Here is a 23,001-nt window from a genome sequence, read left to right as displayed (position 1 = left end):
TTTGGTTCCACTTCAGCACATTTTCTTTGTGCCTGGTGTGTAACTTTGTAGAATACCAGATCAAGGTCATGAGTTTGCACCAAGTCACAGATACAACTTTCAAAACCTTAAATAAAATTGTGCCAGCTGTAGCCCTAGCAAATTGTTTTTCAAAATGAAAGGAAAAAAGAAAATCTTTCCTGGAGTTTCAGAGCAGGTGTGTATAGAGGAAAATGAGTAATTTGGCCTCTTTTGGAATCCCTAGCATTTAGCACAGTGCCTGGCACATAGTAGAAAATTGGTAAATGTTCATTGATTGATTTTATCAGGGTCCTAATAACCAACATAGGCATAGAATATTACCACAAGCAAAGACTTATTCTATTTATTTCAAATAAGGCATATCAATTTAGAATCTTATTCCAAACATTTGTTATTTTGCAATAATGATAATTATAAATTATGTTCCTTGGTAATAGGACCTCTATTTAAATTTGCTTCTTGCCTGGACATTTTATATCAGTATGCATTTTGTTTTGAAGGAATGGGTTCTTCTGTTTTCTCTTTTCTTGGATTTTGGCTGCTGTCAACTCTGGGGTGTCTCAACAGCAAGTTTTTTCTACTTTGCAGCTACTCTTTAGGGTAGTTAGATTGGTAGTTGGAAAATGCCTATGCACAGATAACTGTCCATGTTTATTAATACATAGGTATTTTTCCTCTACCATTTCTTTTTTAGTCTAAAATCCTGGTTTTAGACTAAACCTCAGGAATCTTATATCTGTAGGATTTGGGGAGACACAAAAGAACCCTATGCTGCATATTTTGCTTTAAAGATATTTAGACATTAGGAAAAAATATTTTGTGGGGAGAATCTAAGGGACATCATTGCACCCCTTTGCTAAGAGTATTTTAAAACTGGATTGATACCTACCTGTTATTGGAAATACACGATGACCCATGTTAATCTCCTTTGATGCAAAGCTGCTATTATTCTTGTGAAATAGTGAGAGAAAATAGGACTTAATCTTCAGGAGAACTGAGATTCCCCTCTTCCTTCCTTTTATCTACTTAGCATGAGCTTTGTGTTCATTAGAAATAGGCAGAGTGCCCAGGGGATCACCAAGCAAGATCACTCATTATAATGGTTAAAAGAAAAAAAAAGATGAAAAATGAGGGGAAAAGAAATCAAATTCTTTCCACTTTCAACTCAAAAAACTAATAACTGAATTTTGGCCTTTAGCAGTTGGAGTATATAGATACTTTCTGTATAGAACCTAGCACATCATGAATACACCATGAATATTAAATAAATACATTTTGGTAAAGTTCCTAGCACAGTATCGTGTGCTGATGGGTACTTAATAAATTCTGTTTGATCATGTTCATATGAATGTGCACAAAATGTTAATAAATGTAGTTTTTTTTTTAAAGCAATTGGGGTTAAGTAACTTGCTCAAGTTTACACGGCCAGTTATTTCTGGGTGTGGTGCTAAGTATCTGAGCCCAGATTCGATCCCAGGTTATCCCGACTCTGGGGCCGGTGCTCTTACTCACTGTGCTACCTGCCCGCCCCTATAAATGCAGTTCTTTTCTACAATAAGACTCTCACATACAGCCCTACAGGGGACCGAGAGACAGTGTGAGGATGTATGAGTTAGGGGTTGTGTGCACAGGCTTGATCATACTCCCACTGAGTATATGTCAGGATATTGGCAAGGAAAGACAAACTTCCTAGAGCTGATTTAAATTGCTAGCTCAGTACAGGCCAGCAGAGAGAGTAGAAAGAAAAAAGACTTAGAGAGAGGTTAGGAAAACTACACATTCAGTGCCTGAAGTGAGGCTAATTTCAAACATCCTTTTGAAATAAGTCAACATGGATATAAGGATCACCTGGGGCCTTCTGTTGATATTGCTTTGTGGCTCTAGCTGTCTGTGCCCAAAGGTACAAAGACTTCCTAGTGTACATAATATACATGAGGGCATTAGGACATTCTTGTAAGTCATTACAACTATGATAAGGCATTACTGACCAGGATTTCAGGCAAGCATTCAATAATACATGGAGAAACTACTATAGAGTTGGGCATCTTTTCCACTCATTTCTCAAAGTGCCTGCAGGCCTCAAATAAAGTCGAGATCTCAAATAAGTACTGAACAAAGTATATCTGATGCTGAAGTATTTTTAGTAAAAATCAAATCAGGAAATGTTCATTTATTTCCTGGCAACTCTTATTCATTAGGGGATTATAATTTATTATACGATGGGACTATATTTATATAGGAAATTGTCATTAAATTAGAATTTTTGTTCTAGGAACATTTATTAGAGATGTGGAAAATAAAACTCCCTGGCAACAATCCTTTGGCTCTCTTTATTATTTAATTTCCCCCAAAAGGATAGTTAAGCCTCAGTGGCAAAAGATATAACTTCATGCTTTGGCTTACTTTGTATTTGTAGACTCATTATCTATGATGCTTGGGAATTTTTCAGCTCAGAGTTATTGTTGATCACCATTACCATCATTCACAATCAAAAAGCATTTAACACATGTCTATATATGGTGGCACTGCACCAAGTTACTGGAAAAAGTCATTAAGACACTTTACTGCCATTTAAAGATTTATACTGAAGTAGAAATCCTATTAGCAAGAGTATACATTGGAAGAATAAATAGACAGTATTTTCATATATGCTCTGTATATACTCACAGTAAATACTTTTCCCAAATAATTTATAATTAAATTCCTACTTCCTAGAACTGCCTGGAAACCTAGTAGTTACTTAATAAATGTGTGTTGATTTCATTAATTAATTGATTAGGGTATCTGTAAGAGAACATGAACACAAACTACAATGGATAAAGAAGCATGGGAGAGTTTCATTTTTTACTAGTAGACAATAACCATATCATGAGACAAAAGATTGATTAAAGTAAAGAAGTATTTTTTTTTGCTTTTTGGAGGGCAATTGGGCTTAAGTGACTTGCCCAAAATCTCACAACTAGTAAGTGTGCCAAGTGTCTGAGGCTGGATTTGAACTCAGGTCCTCCTGACTCCAGGGCCAGTGCTCTATTCACTGTGCCATCTAACTGCCCCAAGAAGTAATATTATTTATGAAAATAAAGTGAAAAGTGTATAATATAGTAAGCAAAAGGGGAATATTAAAAATGAGATTGACTAGGTTAAGATGGAAAACACAGCCTTCTTTTACAAGAAGGAATTAAAGAATAATTTGAAATAACAAGAGTAGAAATCATGAAATTGATGAGGAAGGAATGACCAAACATAGTACATGCATCCTAAACAAGACTTATGTCAGATTTGAGTATGACATACATTTGACTTAGGATAACAAGGTGATTGGATGAAGAAAAAGAAAAGAAAAGGGAGGAGAATGAAAAACTTGGAACAGTGGAACACTCAGAAGTGATCAAATGTACAATAATGAGTACCTGAGACAGAGCCCTTAAAACTATGATGACACAAGCAAAACTATGAACAGAGAAGATCATACGGTTTTATGATACTTAGTTATACCTTGGCTTTGGATAAGGACCTACCCTTTTCAGGGAGAAATTTTCTCATTACTGTATGAGAGCTAATAGAAACTGAGATATCAACTAGGGACCTAATGAGATGAAACCTAGAAATTGGTAATAGTGACTACAAAACCCAGGAGGGAAGACCAGTAGAGAAAATGACATGCCCCGGGAGAATAGAAATGTAATACTTGAGAATATAGTAATATCTACTTTTTGTGTGAATTTTTTTTCTTTTAAAGCAATCGGGGTTAAGTAACTTGCTCAAGGTTACATGGACAGTTATTTTTGTGTGGGTGCCGAGTATCTGAGGCCGGAACCGATCCCAGGTCTCCTGACTCTGGGGCCAGCACTCTTACTCACTATTTATGTTAATTTTAAGGTTTGCAAAGCATGTTCCATGTTATATCATTTGATCCTTGTAATGATCCTGTGAGGTAGGTGCTATTATTATCCATATTTACAGATGAGGTGAGACTGAAAAAAAAAAAGTCAAGTAACTTGTCCAAGGTTGCAGAATTAGTGAGGGTGAGTATCTGAAATTAGGTCTTCCTGATTGCAGCTATAAACCCTCTATCCATTTGTGCCTAGCTTTGTACAAAGAGCCAACTTTCATGGCAATGATAATGTGCTCAGTGGAAAGGAGATGTGTGATTGCCATTAGAACACAACGTAGAATAGTATGATGACATCAACAGAGGAAACCAGCAGCCATATTGTATCAGTTATGAGTTTCTTTGGCTACAAGACCAGACAGTTTCCTGAGGAACCCTGGAGCATAGAATTCTATGTCATATGCTCTCTCTGTATATATGATTTCCATGTTTTTTCCCCTGGTCATATATCTTCTTTACATCTTTTCTATCTTCCACTATTGATGTGGGAAATATACTTAATATTTGCACAGGGGTTCAGGCAAGATATTTTCTTGACATTTTTATTCCTATGCAATTTGATTACTTTTTTTTAAATTTCAACCATTATTTTCTCCATTTGACTAGTAAATATATTACTTTTATGGGGGCTCATGAATTGGTACTGACTCAGAGTGCTGAAGCCTGAAATATATTTACTGAGGTCTCAAATGAGAAGGTGCTGTAGGGACTACATTTATCTTAAGAGCTTTGATCCTAGGGTCTGTATATTGTATTCTTTTCTTTTCTCCTACTCTCAACAATCATTTTCTTCTGTTTTATCTCCTATTTTCACCAATAGGTAGCATTCTTCTTGTAAAGTCAGCTTAGTTTTCTAGCATTCATGTATATTCCTCTTGGGAATAAATCTTGGTATAGTGGGAGGAATACTAGAGTGGGCATTCTCTAAGTCCCTTGTAACTTTGAGGTTCTGAGTAGGAGCTAGTTGAGTAGCTAATAGAATTTTATAGATAAAGGTAAATATAGGTATAATTTTACTCACAGTTAGATATGGGGGAGGGCGGGACATGGGAACAAGCCCATACATGTATAATAAATCTTCATCTCCATTGATCCACATAGTACATGCTAAATAGTAGTGAGTATTTTGTCTGAGGAATTATATTTTTTTCAGTACTACATTCATTCATTCAGTTAGTCATCCAGGCAAGCAGTCATTCAATTAGTCATTTCACTAAAAATCTATATTACTAGCAAATGGCATTTTACACATGGAAAGTATTTTTTAGGAGTGAAAAGTTTGCTGCCATTAGATAATGAAACCAAGTCATAAGATAAGGTGAATGGGAAATGACCAAATTTGTAGAAAAATAAGAGAAATATTAGACAGAAAAAAATGTATCTTTCACATATCTTTCATGTAGTACTTGACTTATGGTAAGTGCATAATAAGGGCTTATTCATTTATCTACTCACCTGATTAATTGATATGCTCATAATTTATTATTATCAAAATTTTGTTGTCTAAAGCATATTTTATTTAGAGCTACAAATAAAGATAAAAAAGATGAGTAGCCTAGGGTATAGTCTATAGGGAGGTTATAGTGAGCATTACACGAGTGCTTTTTTGTATGGTAATCACTCCAAGATTACCTTTAATCTACCATATTTGTGTGTATGTGTGTATATATGTTTGTATATACATACACACAGACCACGTACACATATATGCATTTATGTTTATGTACAAATATGAGGGGTAGCATGTGATTGCTAATACAGAACCAATCTGATAGTCAGGAAGATCAGTATTGAAGTTCTGCCTTAAAGATAGAGAGATAAATGATAAATAAAATATAGATACAGATTTAGGTGACAGTGGATGGAGTGCTGGACCTGGAGTCAGGAAGACTCATGGTCAAATCTGGCCTCAGGCTCTTACAAGTTTTCTGCCTCTGGGCAAATCACTAAACCTCAGTTTCTTCATCTGTAAAATGAGGTGGAGAAAACAAAATGGCAAAAGTACTTAAGTAGCTTTACCAAGAAAACCCCAGATGAGATCATGAAGAGTTAGGTGTAACTCAAAATTACTGAACAAACAGATATTCAATATGTGAATATATCTCATATATTTATGTGTATTTATTGGGGGTTTTTGCATGTTACATTTTGTTTTACCCATTAGACCATGGGTTCCTTAAGAATAGGAACTATTTTTGTCTTTCTTTGTTTCCATAGCACAGCGTTTGCATATAGTAAGCACTTAATAAAATCTTGTTTACTAATTAACAGCATGGTATCATTTTCCAGTGAGGAAATTTGATCAAGAAATGCACATTGGCAACTACTTTGAGATATATTGTCTTAGAGAATTGTCTAGGGAAACTGAGAGAGTAAGTAACCTATCTTAGGCATAGACTAGAGGCAGGGTTTGTATGACTGTCTTCCTGACCCCAAGGCTGGGTCTGTTCTATCTTCACTATGCCATGTTACCTCTCACAAATGTATATAATATGTGAATATGTATTTACAAATACATATATGCGTACACACACATATAAAGCAGTCATTTAGTAAGAGAATAACTTGACTGGGAGTCAAGTGATACATTTAATATATACAGGCAGTTTTTGCTTAAGACAATTACTTAACATCAGTACCCAAGACAGTGCCCTGAGACTATTGCAGGAAAGGTGTTGACTGCATTGGAGAGGGTCCTTAACTTACCTGGGAGTTCCCTATACCAGGGAAATCTCATATCCAATCAATCTTTATGCCTATAACTTGACAACAATTTCTAAATAACCAGAATGCCTATTTTCAACACCAAAACATTCTTCGTCACCAGAAGAATGTCCAACTAAAAAGTAAATAACCACTGATTATAGACATTATTAAAAAGGTTATATGTTAAGTAGGATATTGAGCAATATAACCTTAACTACCAATCTAACTTCAACTCATTGTTGAACTGCAAGGTCCAAGGCCACTTTACGGACTAACAAAACCTCATTCTGTTCTAGGTCCCTTCCTTCCATCTTTCCTTTGACAGGGTAATCATCAAGGTCTTGTCTTTTCATTATAACCTAGAGGAGAAATCTATCCATAGGATGTCAGGGACAGAGCAATATAATAAATAAAAGGAATAAGGAGTGATGGTACATATAATTAGGAAATGAAAATTTAAGTATAATTCCAAATTATTCCTGGATGGTATTAAAATTTGACTGAAAATTTAGACAAAGTCTGAATTAATTATGATATTTTTTCTGTTTAATAAACTAGTTTACCTTAGAACAGATCCAATATGGAAAATATTCTACTTCTATACATGAAGACTTTAGTTTTATAGAATACTACGTAAGATAACCTTTTACTGAAAATAATTATATTCGTGTTATGCCATACTAATATGCACTCTCCTCAGATAATTATATATAAAGAACATTGTGTTTCCTTATTGTTATGTATAATCAGAAGATTAATTCATTTATGCAACTTTCAATTTTAAATTCAGATCTGCTAAAAAAAATACTTCAGTTAATTGAATGTGGAAATTAGTTCATATTTTTTATAGTGTCTGAAAACTAGCAAGGGACTTAATATACCCAGCTGGATTTCTATGTTATTACAGCTCAGGTACACTTAAATAGAATTGAATATTATTTATTTATACTTTTAGTTCAATTAAACCAAAGCTACTGATAACATATTGTTTGGTGTTTGTGTGTACATGTCTGTGTTTATCAGTATCCCAATTTAAGAGAAAAATGAATATTAAAATTATTGCTTTCCATAGAATTGCAAACTTTTTAAATATTAAAAATAGTCAAAGTTTTCTTGAAGAAATACTGGGGTGCTGATTCTCTTGAGAGGGATTTTTCATTATTGGGATGAAATAATACCAGATATAAATTTGAACACTGAAGTAAAATGCTGAAATTACTTTGTTCCAGCTAATCACTGTTTATCAGTGGTGAGTTAAGTAATTGTCAATCATATAAATATTCACTAGTATGTTTTAAGTAAGCATTTTTCTATATAATGTAATTAATAGGGGAGGCTAGGTGGCTCAGTGAATAGAGCACTGGCCCTGGAGTCAGGAGGACCTGAGTTCAAATCCGAACTCAGATACTTAACACTTACTAGCTGTGTGACCTTGGGCAAGTCACTTAACCCCAATTGCCCTGCCCTCCAAAAAGAAAACAACAACAACACCAAAGAAAAACAATATGATTAATAGAATTTACTTTATAAAAGCTTAAGCACTGGGTTAACTTATTTTTATCACTATTAACCATTCTTTGAGATTAACATACTCTGTATCTTTTAACATATATTATATCCCTAATCATATACGTTCCTTAATTTAGAGATGTTATCATTAGCAAGAAATTAATTTCCATCTCTGTTTATAGTCTATGCATCAGTTACATAATAAAATAAAATGTTCAAATTTAAAATGTTATTAAATTGTTAAAATATCTTCCAACTGAATAGAAAGGCCACTTGAAAGTTGAAGTTTAGTATAAAAATTAAAAGGCAACGTATAATTCATTTTGTTGTGGTGAAAGTCAAACTTTCTGAAGTATATTTTAACATTAGTATCTTTAATTAGAAATTCTTGAAGCATAATATATTTCAATAAAATTTAATCCTAAAGTGTTATTTTAGAAAGCTTTTCCTAACTCAGACATATCTCTATTCTAAATTAATTAGCAAGTTGTAGTTCTGATTGGGATATAAAAACAGCCAAAATAACTGGACCATGAATAGTATTTTGCCAATCCAATCAAGATTCTGACACCTTGGCTGTTAAGACTATTAAACTTACCAATCATGTCAATTTGACAGGTAAACATACCCATTACCCAGCAAGCCTTAAGGGAATGCCAGGAAAATAAATTTTAGTAACCTTGTTATTTCTTTTATTTTTGTTTAAAGAGAGACTGACTGTGGTAGATATAATTCTTGTTCCAATTTTTGTAGTAAGTATAATGCAACAGTTTCATAGCCAGTGGTAATGGTGATCATCTTATTGTATGCTTTATCAGGTGCTACAACTATTGAGAAATATGACCTCAGAACAAATTTATGGATCCAGGCAGGAGTGATGAATGGCAGAAGGTTACAGTTTGGTGTGGCTGTCATTGATGAAAAGCTGTTTGTTATTGGTGGTCGGGATGGCTTAAAGACCTTGAACACAGTTGAGTGTTACAATCCCAAAACCAAGACTTGGACTGTTTTACCTCCAATGTCAACACACAGGCATGGTTTAGGTAAGGATATCAAACCTTAAAAATGTTGTATTTTACTTTTGCTTTGTTTTGTAATGTCAAATGAATGTTGAAATGTGCAATGACCATATCTTGTCAATTACTTGGAGGTTAAGAATCTGAATTTTGTTTTCTCTGAAGCAAATCTTGATTTATAGCTAAAATTGATTTAATAGTAAGTCTGGTGGTTATATATTTTGTTGACACTACCATTTCCTCCATTTACTTTTCCAATCAAGATGTAGAATGAAAACCAGCAGAAGTTTGAACTAAAGCCCTTTTAACAGTCCTGCATTTCTTTAAAGTCCAAATTATGTTTATTAACTCTAGATCACAATAAAAGTAACATATTATTAAACTTAAGAAAAAGTGTGATTCTTAGACTGCCAGAGGAAATTTATCTGAGAGGATGCTGTCCCTCGCTGATGTGTAAGGAGAAAATTTAGGAGGAATCAAGTTAAATTGCAAAATTTTAGTCCTTTCTAAGTCAGATATCTATGACAAATAATTTAGTCATTTTTATTGAATTACTTCAAAATTCTTTGAGTTTTAAAATAAACTAAATGTGCAATGTCTCAGCACCTGTAGTATGGCCACTGAGAGACTGATTCTTTGGACATGGCAAACCATAAAACAAACAAAATGAAAGAAAAAAAAATGGTCCTCAAGTGCTATACCTGTGGTGATGGTGGCAGAGTGGCAAAAAGAAAAGATGAGAAGAATCTCCAAATTTTAAGTTTAAGTTTTATTTTAAATGTTGTTACTCTAAACATGAAATCCTTGTCCACTCACCATAGAGTTAGTACAGTAATAAAAGAACTAATCTATGTCAATATCATTAGTTTTATTGTAAATAAAACGAAGTTGGAGCTAAACAGAAAAAAAAGTGACTTAAAGTATCCTTTTGTCATCATCACAATCACCATCATAAACTCAAAGCTCAAAGGGACTTAAGTCCATCAAATTCAATCCCCTCATTTTACAGACTAGGAAACTGAGACACAGATTTGCTAAATGACTTGACCAAGATTATATGGTGACTAAGTGTCTGAGACAATTTAAAACTAGGTTTCTTCTTGATTCCACATGCAGTGCTGTAATTAAAGGGGAGTGATTGGCCCATTATATTGACATGCAATAAGAAATATCTCATGAGATTTTTGTTCATCTCAATATTCATAGCAAAATCAAAGGACTTCCATGAATAAGACTTGAATATATGTGGATATATCTTATGAAATGAATGGAAAACGTAGGCAAAATCTTCCTATCAAGTCAATATGTATAACATCGATACTTGGTCATTCAAAGCATGTGAGAAGAGCAGTGAAAAATATTTTCAAAAATGGACGTTAGGGTTAGGGAACAAAAAAGTCCAAAAGGCTTTCAGATTTATAGAACTTTCTTACTGTATTGATACTATATATCAATATTTTGTTGTTATATCTGGTTCATCTACTCATCTCACTTTTGTATTATTTATGGCCATTTACATTTCTTCCTATATTCCACAAGTACTGAGGTGTCAGAGGACAATTATTTAGTTTCTAATTTTATTAATGATGAATGTGCCAGTCACCTCCTGTCTACCCATATACACATAAACATATGCTGACATGTGCATATGTACATACACATATGTATATATAGACATATATACACATGTATAGTATATTCCATCATGTTAAAAGTTTTATATCTCCCTTAAACTCTGTATGATCCTGACTGCAACTACTTAGTAATTTGATTCTTTCTGGCTATAAGTAATATTGTTTGCTTTGACCTGGAAGGTTTGGATTTTGGCTGAAGGTTTTCACTTTAGGATTTCTTTAAGGAAGTAAATGATAAATTGTTTCTATTTTTATTTTGTCATTCTGGTTCTAAGAGATCTGGGCAGTATTATTGCCAATTTCTTGAAATATAATGTCAAGGATCTTTTTATTTGGTAATAGGTTTCTGCTAGTCACATGTTTCTTAAATTACCTCTTTTAAATTAGTTTTCCAGTTCTATTTTTATAAGAGATATCTTGTATTTTCTTCTATTTTTTCAGGCTTTTCTATTTGTTTTAGTTTTTCTTGTTATCTCATGGAGCCATTAACTTCTAAATAGTTCATCTAATTTTTAAGGGTAAAATTTTATGCCTCTTGTGCTAAGCTGTTAATTCTCTCTCCAAATCTATCTTCCTCAGCTTTCATTTGTCTTCCATTTCTTTCCTCTATTTTTCTGATTTCATGCATAATCATTCTTTCTCTACCTCTCTGCCTGGCTCTCTTTCTGTCTCCGCATGTCTGTGTCTGTCTGTCTTTCTCCCCAGCCTCATAACCTCAAGGAAATCTAAGCAAACATTGCCAAACTGTCTTTTTAACTGAAGTTTTCCTTGAAGATATTTAAAAGTCATTCTCTTCTTGTGAAATATTATCTTGGATATCATTGTCATACACACACACACCCCTATACATATATACACACATGTATATAGATATGCATACATGTGTATATATGCGCGTGTGTATAGTATAGGTACATGTGTATATATGCACAATACACCCGTATGCATACACATATGTGTATGTGGGTATATTTCTTTTTTTCTTACTTTTTCTTCCAGTTTTACATCTTGAATTTGCACTTTACATCAGGGCCATGCCTATGCAGTGCCAGATAAAATATTTGGGGCTTGTTCTGTCCTTATTTGTATTCTCTAGGTTCTTACTCTTGTAAAAACTGAGTATTATGTTCTTCAGGGATTTCAAGACACTTACATATTTTCAGTGAAGTTAAAGTAGCTCGATCCAGGACAAGTTTGATTGCTGCATTTCTGACTTGAACTTGCAAGATCCTGACCTGTGTTTGGTCATTTTTCATTTTCTCATCTTTAAAATAAAATCTTTGGAAAAGATAGCCCCCTCAAGAATCTTCCAACTCTAATCTTTGATTTCATGATCTTTTAAACGATATTAGTTCTTTGGTAATCATTTCCAAGGTGGTAAGTTTTAAAGCAAATTCTAAGACATGAGGCTTATATTGTTTTAGAATGCCCCTTCTATTACACCCTGCAAAAATCTAATTTTAGTGGAAATTATCATAATTTACCTTATCATGATATCTGTAATCATTCCTTCTGTTTCCTGAAGCAGCCTTGTGCTAAAAATATATTAGATACAGTTTTAATTAGATAATTTTGTTTAACCTGAGGTTAAAGTACCATTTAGACCTTTTCATTTCTAAATCTGAACTTTGTTTAAAAATGATGTGTAAATTTGACATTGGATTATATTTCAATAATATATGTTTTAAAGATGCAGAATTATCAGCTTTAATGATCAATTAATTCTTATTCTGATTTTCTATTAAAACAGTCTCACATTTATGTTATGGAGAGAAAGAAAGGTAAGGGAATAAACTGTGTTCCTGCTATGTGCCAGGAAGTGTGCTAAGTGTTATATATAGGTATCCTTTCAGTTGATCCTCATAGCAACACAATGAAAGTAGGTCTATGATCCCCATTTTAAACTGAGCAAACTGAGGCAGAAAGAGGTTAAGTGACTTGTCCAGGATCATATACCTAGTAAGTGTCTGAGGTTAGATTTAAATTTAGGTTTTCTTGATTCTCAATCCTCTATTCACTCTATTCACACTACCTAAATGTAGATTTGAGAATTAGTTGCGGAGATAGCTGGAATCCTTTTGAAATTCCTTTGTTTGTACATATTTCTTTTGCTGTACAATTTTATAATGTTCCAACTAAGTGGAAATGCTTCAATAACTTTAATAACATATATACACACACACATATATGCATATACACACAAGCATATATATTATATAAATGAATACATATATAATCAAACAGAATAAAATTTAAGCAAGACTTGTTTCTAGAATATCTTATAGTGAATATTTTCCCCAACTCATTCTGTCCACCTTTTTTCTTTTATTTAAGGATAGTTATTTATTTTGGTCTTTTTGGAGGGGGGAAGGCAGTTCACTTGGGGTTAAGTGACTTGCCCAAGGCCATATGGCTAGTTTTTGTGTTAAATGTCAGAGGCCAGATTTGAACTCAGGTCCTCCTGACTCCATGGCCAGTGCTCTATTCACTGAACCACGTAGCTGCTCCAAAGATAGACAATGTTAACTATTTCTATCTTACTGTAGCAATGTGACTGATGGTTTACTATGCAGAAGTCGAGGTTGTTCATCCTCCTATCATATCTTCTCACTCATCACTGTCACCAGAAGTCTTTGACAACCAGGTAAACAAAAAAGATCCTTTTGAGATCTTTGTTATCATTTTCATAGGCCATCATGATGCCATCCAGATCTGTTGCATTCAACTCACTTATGAATTTTGGGACTGAATTAGGTTATATCACCCTTAAATTCAATCTGTTGTGCAATCTGAGACTTTTATACATTGTGGTTCTTGATTATTGATTTATGTTACTACTGAAAGTGTACATATTATACCTCCAATCAATGTCAGAAAGAAGAGATCTGAGATCTAGGACTACATGAACTTACCTTCCATAGGAAATAGCCCCTGGTCCAGCAAAGTGGCCCCTGATCCAAACAGCTAAGATCCAGAGATGTTCCTCAACACCTTTTAACCAAGAATGAGGCAAGACCATGCATTCAACATTCCTGGTTCTTCAATTCAAGGAAGATATTTTGAATTGAAGTTCCTAATAGAAAGACACCTCTGAAACCACATCCTATACCAATTGGATGGTGAAGTTTTTAAACAAGGGTTAATTTGCCCTAAAAGAAGTCTGCTCCCCTCAATCTCTGATTATTAGAACTATTCATATGTATTGACTAAATTCAAAGGGAGAACTTCCACTTTACCCAACCAATCAACCAGAATGTGCCAAATGTTAATTATGTGAACACTGGCAGTGACTGATCTGAGACCTCATAATACATAGTTGGTGTGTAATAATTATTTGTTGAATTAAATTCAGAGTAGTAATGGACCATATTTTGTGTAGTTAGTTAAAAAAATTATTATCATTTTTATGCAACCACCATGATTGGATTACTGTTATTTTAATATAAACTACATTATGATTTGAAAGGACTTTAATTATGGTCATTTCAAGAGATGACTTTACAGAGATCTATGGAGCTTAATTTTATTCCCTCTCATTTTACAGATGAAACAACTTTCATCTTTGAAGATCAAGTAGGGCTTTATTTGAAAGGACTCATTATTTTAAAAACAATATTTAAAATGGTTTACTTTTTTGGTTCCAGCTATAAATAACAGGGAAATATGTACCAAAAGTAAAGAAGAAAATATGTATCAACTTATTCAGTAGTCTTATGAATTATGAGTGATTTACTTGTTACATAAAATAAAAAAAGTATGTGTTACTCATAATCTCCATATTCTAATTTAATTTATATATTTTGGCAAAAGGAATCAGATTCTCTGTCCAGAGTTACTGATAAAATTATTTTTGTATCTTTATAATATGATATAAAGGAAGAAATAAATAGAAAATTTGACCTGGTTTTCATTAATAAACTAAAGCATTTTAATCCAGTAGATTTTGCATAAATAATCTGTTAATTTAGGTTCTGTTGCTGATTTAGATGAATTCCTTAAACTCACTCTCATTCTTTTGGGTCTAAGGATGGAAGTAACATTATCTTTCCCATTACTACCCACATTAATGCTATGAGGACTAATTATGTGAGAATAATGGCCATATAAGTTCCCTGAGATTTCCGATAAAAAATACTATGTCAATGATAAAGAATGATTATGGAGTCACTGAATTAAATTGAACTGAAAGCACATTTATTTCACAAATTATGCAAGATGGAATGATAAGAAATTCATCCACAGACCTTTACTCTGAAATTGAAGCATCCACACAAATCTATTTCTATGAAATGGGAACATGATCCGTATGTTTTTCTCTACTAAAATATAACCATTAGCAAATTTATTGCAGAATATGGAAACATTAGCTTCCATTTTCCACAATTCCTAATTAATACCTTGTTTAAGGATGCATTAAAGCTCCATACATATAGCTACTTGGACCTGAAAAGTAAAAAATCTAATCAATTAGTGATTTATTTGGTTTATAAAATACCAGAGATGCTTTTGTGACAGGAAATGACTGAGTTGCCTGTGGTTTCGTTAACTTTCTGTCCCCATAGCCTAACTTCTAGGAATAAAAATATGAATTGTTAAACACAGTATAACTGGTATAACATATTTTAAGTGGTCCCCAGCAAAAATGCATTAATTCATGTTCTATTGATTTTATTTTTTAGAATATGTTTTAGTTATACTTTTTTTTGTTGTTGTCTTAAGGCTGTTTCTTTCTGCATATATCACCCAACTCACAGAATTAAACTCTAAAACTAGCCAACATATTGTCCATGTTTTAGAAGATATTTAACATTTTCTTCTCATAATCTATTACTTTTCTGGTGGAAGGTGGTGTTTAAGTTTCATTAACTCATCTGAGGCTATTATTCATTTGTTTTTAAAACAATTCCAAATTTGGTTTCCCTTTAAGCTATCTTTCCATTTGTATCGTATCATTATAATCATTGGGTTATATATGCTTCTTCTAGTTTAGTTTATTCCACTGTGTATCACTTCCCACAAATTTTCCCATGTTTTTTATTTCCTCAGATTTATTATTCCTTTATGTACAGTAATATTTATGTTCCTATACTGGTTTGTTCAGCCATTTCCCCAAACTATAGATCACCCACCTTCTTAATCTTAGTCTTTCCCTTCTTCCCTCTGAAACTATTCCCAACTTATCCTGTATCTTTTATCTTGTTTGCACATACTTCTTTGTTTGTTATCTCCTCATTAACTATAAGCTCCTCAACAACAGGTGTGCTTTGTTTTTTCTTTTCATTTTATCCTTAGCATTGACTATAGATGGGGGTGTCTTCAACATAAAAGGGCAGTTTGGAAGAAAAATTAGTTTGGAGAAAAGAAGATAATGTAATTTGAACCTGTCCATGCCCATTCGTCTTACATTACTCACCTTTTCCCTCCTAAAAACTAAAAATGTGAACAACACTTATTCAATGGCTACTGTCCCAGAATGCAGTGGCAGCTAAGGGACAAATGTACAAGATGTGAAGATGATTTTTGGGAGGAGAGAATTTTTCCTGTAAAGCTGCTAGAGGGATCCAAGCAGGTTAGGTTATGACATTCTTGTGGCAGCCATGCTTGATTCATGGGAGGAGGCCAGTTTAGGGAAATGTTTAAGGTGATGGCATAGGTGTGTCGATAATAAGCCCAGTTATGGTTTTGGAAAGGAGAGTCATGAAACACATTTAACTTTCTTTTAATTGGTTGATGACATGTATCTAATGGGTTAAACCACAGGCCTATTGTGTTATCATGGTTCCCACAAGGGTGAACATTCAGTCCCTAACTGGAAACCACCGATTTAAATAGCGACATGACAGAAACATGAATCAGAATTTATATCCTTGAAAAATAGTAATACACACAACAGTACGTTTAAGGTATACCATGTATTCAATCAATAGGAAGTATACTTACTTATTTTTGGATTAATTAAGTTATTTAAACAGAAAATATAGCTAAAGAAATGCAAAACAGCTTTAGGTACATATTCTCAGTTACTGACTGCTGGTCAATAAATTAAAATATATAAATACAAATTAGTTTTCTTTTTTTCTTTCCTATTTCTTTTTGATTTTATGTCCTATATTTTCTTAGGAACTTAGTTTCATTCTAGTAGACACTAATGAGTTTTCCAATGAGTTCTTGGACTTGTATCCTATTGTGATTGGCTATTTTTGGTAGGAATAGCTAAAATGTGCCTTGGCTTCTGTAGCTATTATATACTCCCAACTCTATGATGCTGAAGAGAAGAAAAGAAGTGTCCTAAAAAAGGAATAACAAAGAAGACCAGAGAACATTATTAAGAAATTTATCCCTGATATGAATCAAATCCGCAATAAGAGCCTCATTATTTTGAAATTCAATCCCTATGTTCAAACAGGTACCTCATATTGCCTTCTTGTATTCAATTTAATTCAATTCAGCAGACAGTATATATTTATAAAGAAACCAACCTAATATTCTATGTCAAACTTTTGAACTAGTAAATCTAGTGAATCATTTGCAACTTAGACTATGAAAGAAATTAACCTATTTAAATTCTTTTTCTGATTTTTCCTTTTGTCTTCTTGCTCCATAGAAAAGTACATATAAAGCTACAAGAAAAGAAAGGTGGAGGGGGAGATTGAACAAATGACAAAATAAACTAGTATCTATTCAAAACATTCAATGTATGTCTCATAAGAAAAATATATAGAACATGTTATTGAAGAGAAGTATGGTTATGATTGTGCTTGGCCTATAAATTTGCATTGTTAATAGGCACAATTTTATAGGCATTTCAATATTCTTATTTGAATATGAGTTTCAGTGATTAAAAAAATATTCAACCAATATCTATGGACAAAGAAAATGTGAAGTGTTGAAACCTTGGGGAAACAGGAATGAATAACCTCTTTTATAGAAGGAAAAATGAGGCAAATGAAACATTTTTAGTGTTTAGCTTCTGTTATGGGGCTATTCTGTATATAACTGAAATGGTAAGTCTCAAGCCTCCCTCCAATTTCTAAATATGAAAACCAAAGCAAGGCTGAAAACCTTCCTTTACCTTTCTTGTCAGGGTACTGTACTCTCCTTCACTTGCCAGAAAATCAGATAATCAGAAAATCAGTAGTAGAAATTGCAAATGTTTCTAACTGTCCATGAATCAGAGAAAATTGAATGAAATGGGATAGAGGTATCCATAAAGTTACAGGGTTTTTTTTGTTTTGATTTTTATCAACTAAATCAATGGTAGCACAACACCTACTATAAAAATAATTGGGAGATATATATATATGTGTGTGTGTTTATAATATAATATATATTTACAAATAGAGAGAAAGGTTCTTTATTATATATATATATATGTGTGTGTGTGTGTGTGTGTATATACATATACATATATGAATATTTACAAATAGAGAGAAATGTTCTTTATTACCTATCTTGTTACACCATGAATTCAGATATAACATAGATCAAATTATCTTCCCTTGGTTCAGTTAGAACATCTTTTCCTATATCTATCAAAATCCTATTGTAAAACACTAGGACCCTTACTCCCAGCTTTTTTGAGTATCAGTACTATTTGTATCCATCAATTACAAAAATGCATTAACACAAAAACTACCTATGGATATATGAGCATTTTATGTGAATTTGTATTTTACTTATCATCACAGAATATATATATATATATATGGGTGTGTGTGTATACATTTAAAACTATAATAGATATATATCATGCTATTTATTCAATTAATATTTATTTTTAGACTATAGATCCCTGTGATAAATTCATGTCCTACCCCCAATTCCCTAGGAATCCATAACCCACTGTATTTCTACCACTGGTTTGTTGAGAAAAGACCTGTTTCTAATTTTACTAGAAGAATATTTAAATATATATGATACATAAAATTAATAGAAGTATTAAATTTTATATTAAATATAGGTATGAGATAAAGCTTTTATTCTTATATAATGGTAAAAGGATATAGTGTTATATCTTCTAATGATAGAAACAAAACATTTTGTGATTTTATTAAGAAAAATTATGAAAGCACAAAATATAACTAATTTTAAAACACATTTTACCATTTGATTTATTAACCTGACAAATGACTATTACTATGGTTCTGCCATGGGAAAATTCTATTTTTTGTGGAAGTAAATATCTACCACTTGAGCCTTTTAACACAAACAAGGAGAATAAAAACCTAGTTTATGAACCCATCCTTTATGATTGCTAGTACAACTTAATTTTAAAATTATTTAATATACCAAAGCATAATAATCCACTCTTACAAAGTTATGTCAAAATTGGTGTATCAAAAACATTCTAACTAAAAGAAAGAAATTAACCTTTTTTTTAAAATTAGAAGTATTTTTAGTGCTGGGTCTGTTACTAGCAGCTGCATGACTTCTGGTAAGTCACTAATTTTCTTTGGGCCTCTGAGATTAGCTGTCTCTAAAACAAGGGAGTTAGGGGATGATACTTGGAATCTATTCACACTCTGCAATTCTATGTCTCCCTGAACTAAATACAGTAAGAGTGTGATAATAATACAAGGAGCTTAAACATGCTATTTTTATTCATTCATGTAACCTTTATTTAAGCACCTACTATTGCAAAATACTGTGTAAAGCAGTAGGAAAAAGAACTCTCCTTGCCCTCATAAATGATGCATTAGTAGATTCACTGTATTTCTTTTCTTTAACAACAACAACAAAAAGACAAACACAAGAAATGATGAATGTGTGCATTTGTATCAACATCTCCCAAGGTCTCAGAAACACTGTCGTAAAAATCAAACAAGAAAATACTACTTATATTTAGTAATTTTTTTCAAATTTACAATTCACCCCAAAGATCGCAGAAGTCCTAGGTTCTCCACCATGTTTAGTGAAGATACATTATTTTCTGGAACTAATTATTAAGAAATAATTCCCTCTCTAGAGAAAAACTGTGCCTTTCTAGCAATAGCTTTCCACTACTCTCTTCCCCCATTCTACCCACCTCCTTTCTCTAGTGTCTGACTCTTCATGACCCTTTTGGGGATATCTTGGCAAAGATACTTCAGTGGTTTTCCATTTCCTTCTCCAGTTCACTATATAGATGAGGAAACTCAGAGTTAAGTGACTTGCCCAGGGTCACATTGCTAATAAGTGTCTGAAGCTGGATTTGAACTGGGTCTTCCTGACTCCATGCTCAGTAGTCTATCCATTGCATCACCCCACATATCACATCTAAAGTTCCCTCCTTCTTCACCTCTGCCTTATCGGATCCCTTACTTCCTGCAAGTATGTGTTCCAGTCAGTCTTCTTATATGAAGCTTTTCTCGATCCTCTCTATTGCTAGTGCTCTCCTTCCCCAAATTGCTTTGTTTTTATATTGTATGTATTAGCGAGTTAGACAGACAAACAGACAGATAGATAGACAAACAGATATCTGTGTTGTTTCCTTCAAAAGTGTTTTTGTATCCCTAGTACTAAACTTAAATGCTAGCACATAGTAGATCCTAAATGCTCCTTGATTGATTGAGGTTTAAGACATGCACAACTGAACTAAAATATTAGCCAATTATATAATGACTATCCTATCTCAGTTGGTGATCTCATCAGCTCCCATGGGTTAAATTGTCAGATGATTCACCAATTCTATATAATTCAATCTCTAGTTTATTTTAGGAGCTTCAGTCTTGCATCAACAACTGCTAATTGAATACTTCTTACCGAATATTCCATACACATCTTGACCTCAGCATATCTAAAACATAACTCATTACTTCTTTCTCTCACTCTCTGCTCCTCATCCATATTTTCCTGTTACTTTTGAGGATACCACCATCCTCCCAATTATTCAGGTCAAAGCATGATTCTCAATTCCTCACTTTCACTTATTCTTCAATTCAGTTGCCAAAGTTTGTCATTTCTAACTTTATAGCATCTTTCATATATAGCCCCCTCTACTCACTCTCATAGACCTCACCTAGTTCAGGGCCTGCACAATAGCCTTTTACCTGCTCTCCTGACTCAGACCTCTTCTAACACCAAACTTTTCTCTATATTTTTGCTAAAGCAATTTTCCTAAAGTGTAGGTAGTTCTGTTCATATCACTTTATTACTTGGTAAAATCCAATGGCTCCCTATAACCACCAAATTCAAATTATGTCTATAAAAATTAATATTTTTTATCACCTTGCCCCTTTCTACCTTTATATCTTCTTATAATTTACCTAACTCCTGCCTACACATTGGATCATCCATATAATTAGGCAGTGTGTCACGAAGGTTGTGCTGTCCTCTGACCCTGAAGAAGGGTATATATATATATATATATATATATATATATATACACACACACACACACACACACACACACACACACACACACATATATATATATATATATATATATTCTGAGGTGAGGTTTTGCTTTGGGGTTCATTTATGGGAAGAGTTGTGTGATTTGCCCAGATGCCACTCTGGGCAGCCATTGAACCCTCAGCTTTGAAAACCCAGATGCTGGTGCTTCTCTCTCTAGTAACTAACTATGTGTGTATGTAATGGTCAGACAGCTAGAAGCCTTGTCTGTTGGTCTGTTGAATTATTGCGTTAAAGTTGCTTTCCTTTAGTAAAGCAGATTAAAGAACCTGACCTAGTAGCCTTCCTGGGTGCTTGCTGTTCCACTGACTTATTTGTTGTTATGTTCACATGCACTCTATCTCCTGCCTCCACACCTTTGAGTTAGTGGTCCAACATGCCTAGAATGCATTTCCTCTTTATCTTCCTCTCTTACAATCCTTGTTTTCCTTTAAAGATCAGCTCAAACACTACCAATTACAAAAGTCTTTTCCTATAACCCTGGCTTTTCATGTACTCTTTATGTTACTCAATATGTATCTATTTATTTACATATTGCCACCGGGATTCTTATGGAAAGAATTGTTTTTGTTCTTTATATCATCCCAGAAATTTGCATAACATCTGATATAGTAAGCACTTCCTAAATGCTTGTTCATGAATCAACTGACTAAGTGACCAGTCCTATAACAGCCTAAAAGAATAGGGTGGGGAAGGGAAAGAGAACAGCCATTTATTAAGTGCTTCCTATATGCCAGTCCAAATATCATCTCATTTAATCCTCGAAACAACCCAGTGAGATAGGTGCTATCACCATCCTCATTTTACGGCTAAACAAAGTGAAGCACAGAGAAACTAAATGACTTTCTCAGCGTTGTGTAGTTAGTAAGAGTCTAAGGCAGGATTTTTGCTAAGGTCTAGGTCTTCCTGATGACTCCAGGCCAAGCTCTCGTAACTAGCTATTTATGGGAGGTGCACTACAGAGGGCTAAAATATCAATTGAATCAGTCAGAGCTATGAATGAGGTGTGAACAAAGCATAGACATCCCTATTGAATTAATTAATTGATCAGTCAAAGGTATCAAGCTAAATTTCAAAAGTTCATGAATCAAGTTTCAAAAGGAATGAAAATCTATGCTTTCCCCTGTACTTTCCAGGCTTCTCTACCTTCCCACTAACAACCTTCTTACCAAGGAAGTGCCTGCACCCTGAAACCCAGTCTTATAATTGGGGATTCCCTGACTATGTGAACTATTATTGCATGAGGTATTCAAACCATGCTCACTTTACTCTCTGTCTAGTCCTCACTCTCCTAAGTAAGCACCCTATCCAGATGCAGCTAAATGACAGACTGCTGAGCCTGGAGTCAGGCTGACCTGAGTTCAAATTCGGCCTCAACACTTTCTACCTATGTGATCCTGAGCAAATAACATAACCTCCATTTCTTCAACTGTAAATAGGGATAATGATTGCCCCTACCTCCCAGGGTTGATGTGAGGATCAAATGTGATATATGCAAAGAGCTTAGCACAGTGCCTGGCACTTCATAATTGCTTGTTTCCTTCTTTCTTCCTACCCTTCCATGCCAAAAACCTTGCTCCTATGGGGGTATCCCCCTCCACTCTGCAGCTCCCCTTTATGTACTGTCTACTCCCATTAGAATGCAATCTCCTTGGATATAGGTGCTGTTTCTCTTTATTTATATCCCTAAGATTTAGCATGGCACCTAGCACATAGTAATCATGCAATAAATGCTTTCTCTCTGTTTCAGTCTTTCTTCTTCTTCTTCTTCTTCTTCTTCTTCTTCTTTTCTCTCTCTCTCTCTCTCTCTCTCTCTCTCTCTCTCTCTCTC

General features: G+C 33.6%; 1 protein-coding gene across 2 annotated transcripts in view; it reads left to right on the top strand.

The window, feature by feature from the left end:
* The window catches only part of KLHL1 (kelch like family member 1), a 542,636-nt gene that overhangs the window by 423,391 nt on the left and 96,244 nt on the right, over positions 1-23,001 (top strand). For both annotated transcript variants that reach the window (XM_069066773.1, XM_069066772.1), the window contains one exon: positions 8,947-9,171. In XM_069066773.1, coding sequence (XP_068922874.1) covers positions 8,947-9,171 — 225 coding nt within the window. The remainder of the gene's footprint in view (positions 1-8,946; positions 9,172-23,001) is intronic.

Source organism: Petaurus breviceps, unplaced genomic scaffold (genome assembly GCF_028583685.1).
Source record: "Petaurus breviceps papuanus isolate PSGF00001 unplaced genomic scaffold, PetGlider_PUasm1.0 90730, whole genome shotgun sequence".
In the NCBI taxonomy this organism is placed as follows: domain Eukaryota; kingdom Metazoa; phylum Chordata; class Mammalia; order Diprotodontia; family Petauridae; genus Petaurus; species Petaurus breviceps.
This window is presented reverse-complemented; position numbering and strand designations above follow the sequence as displayed.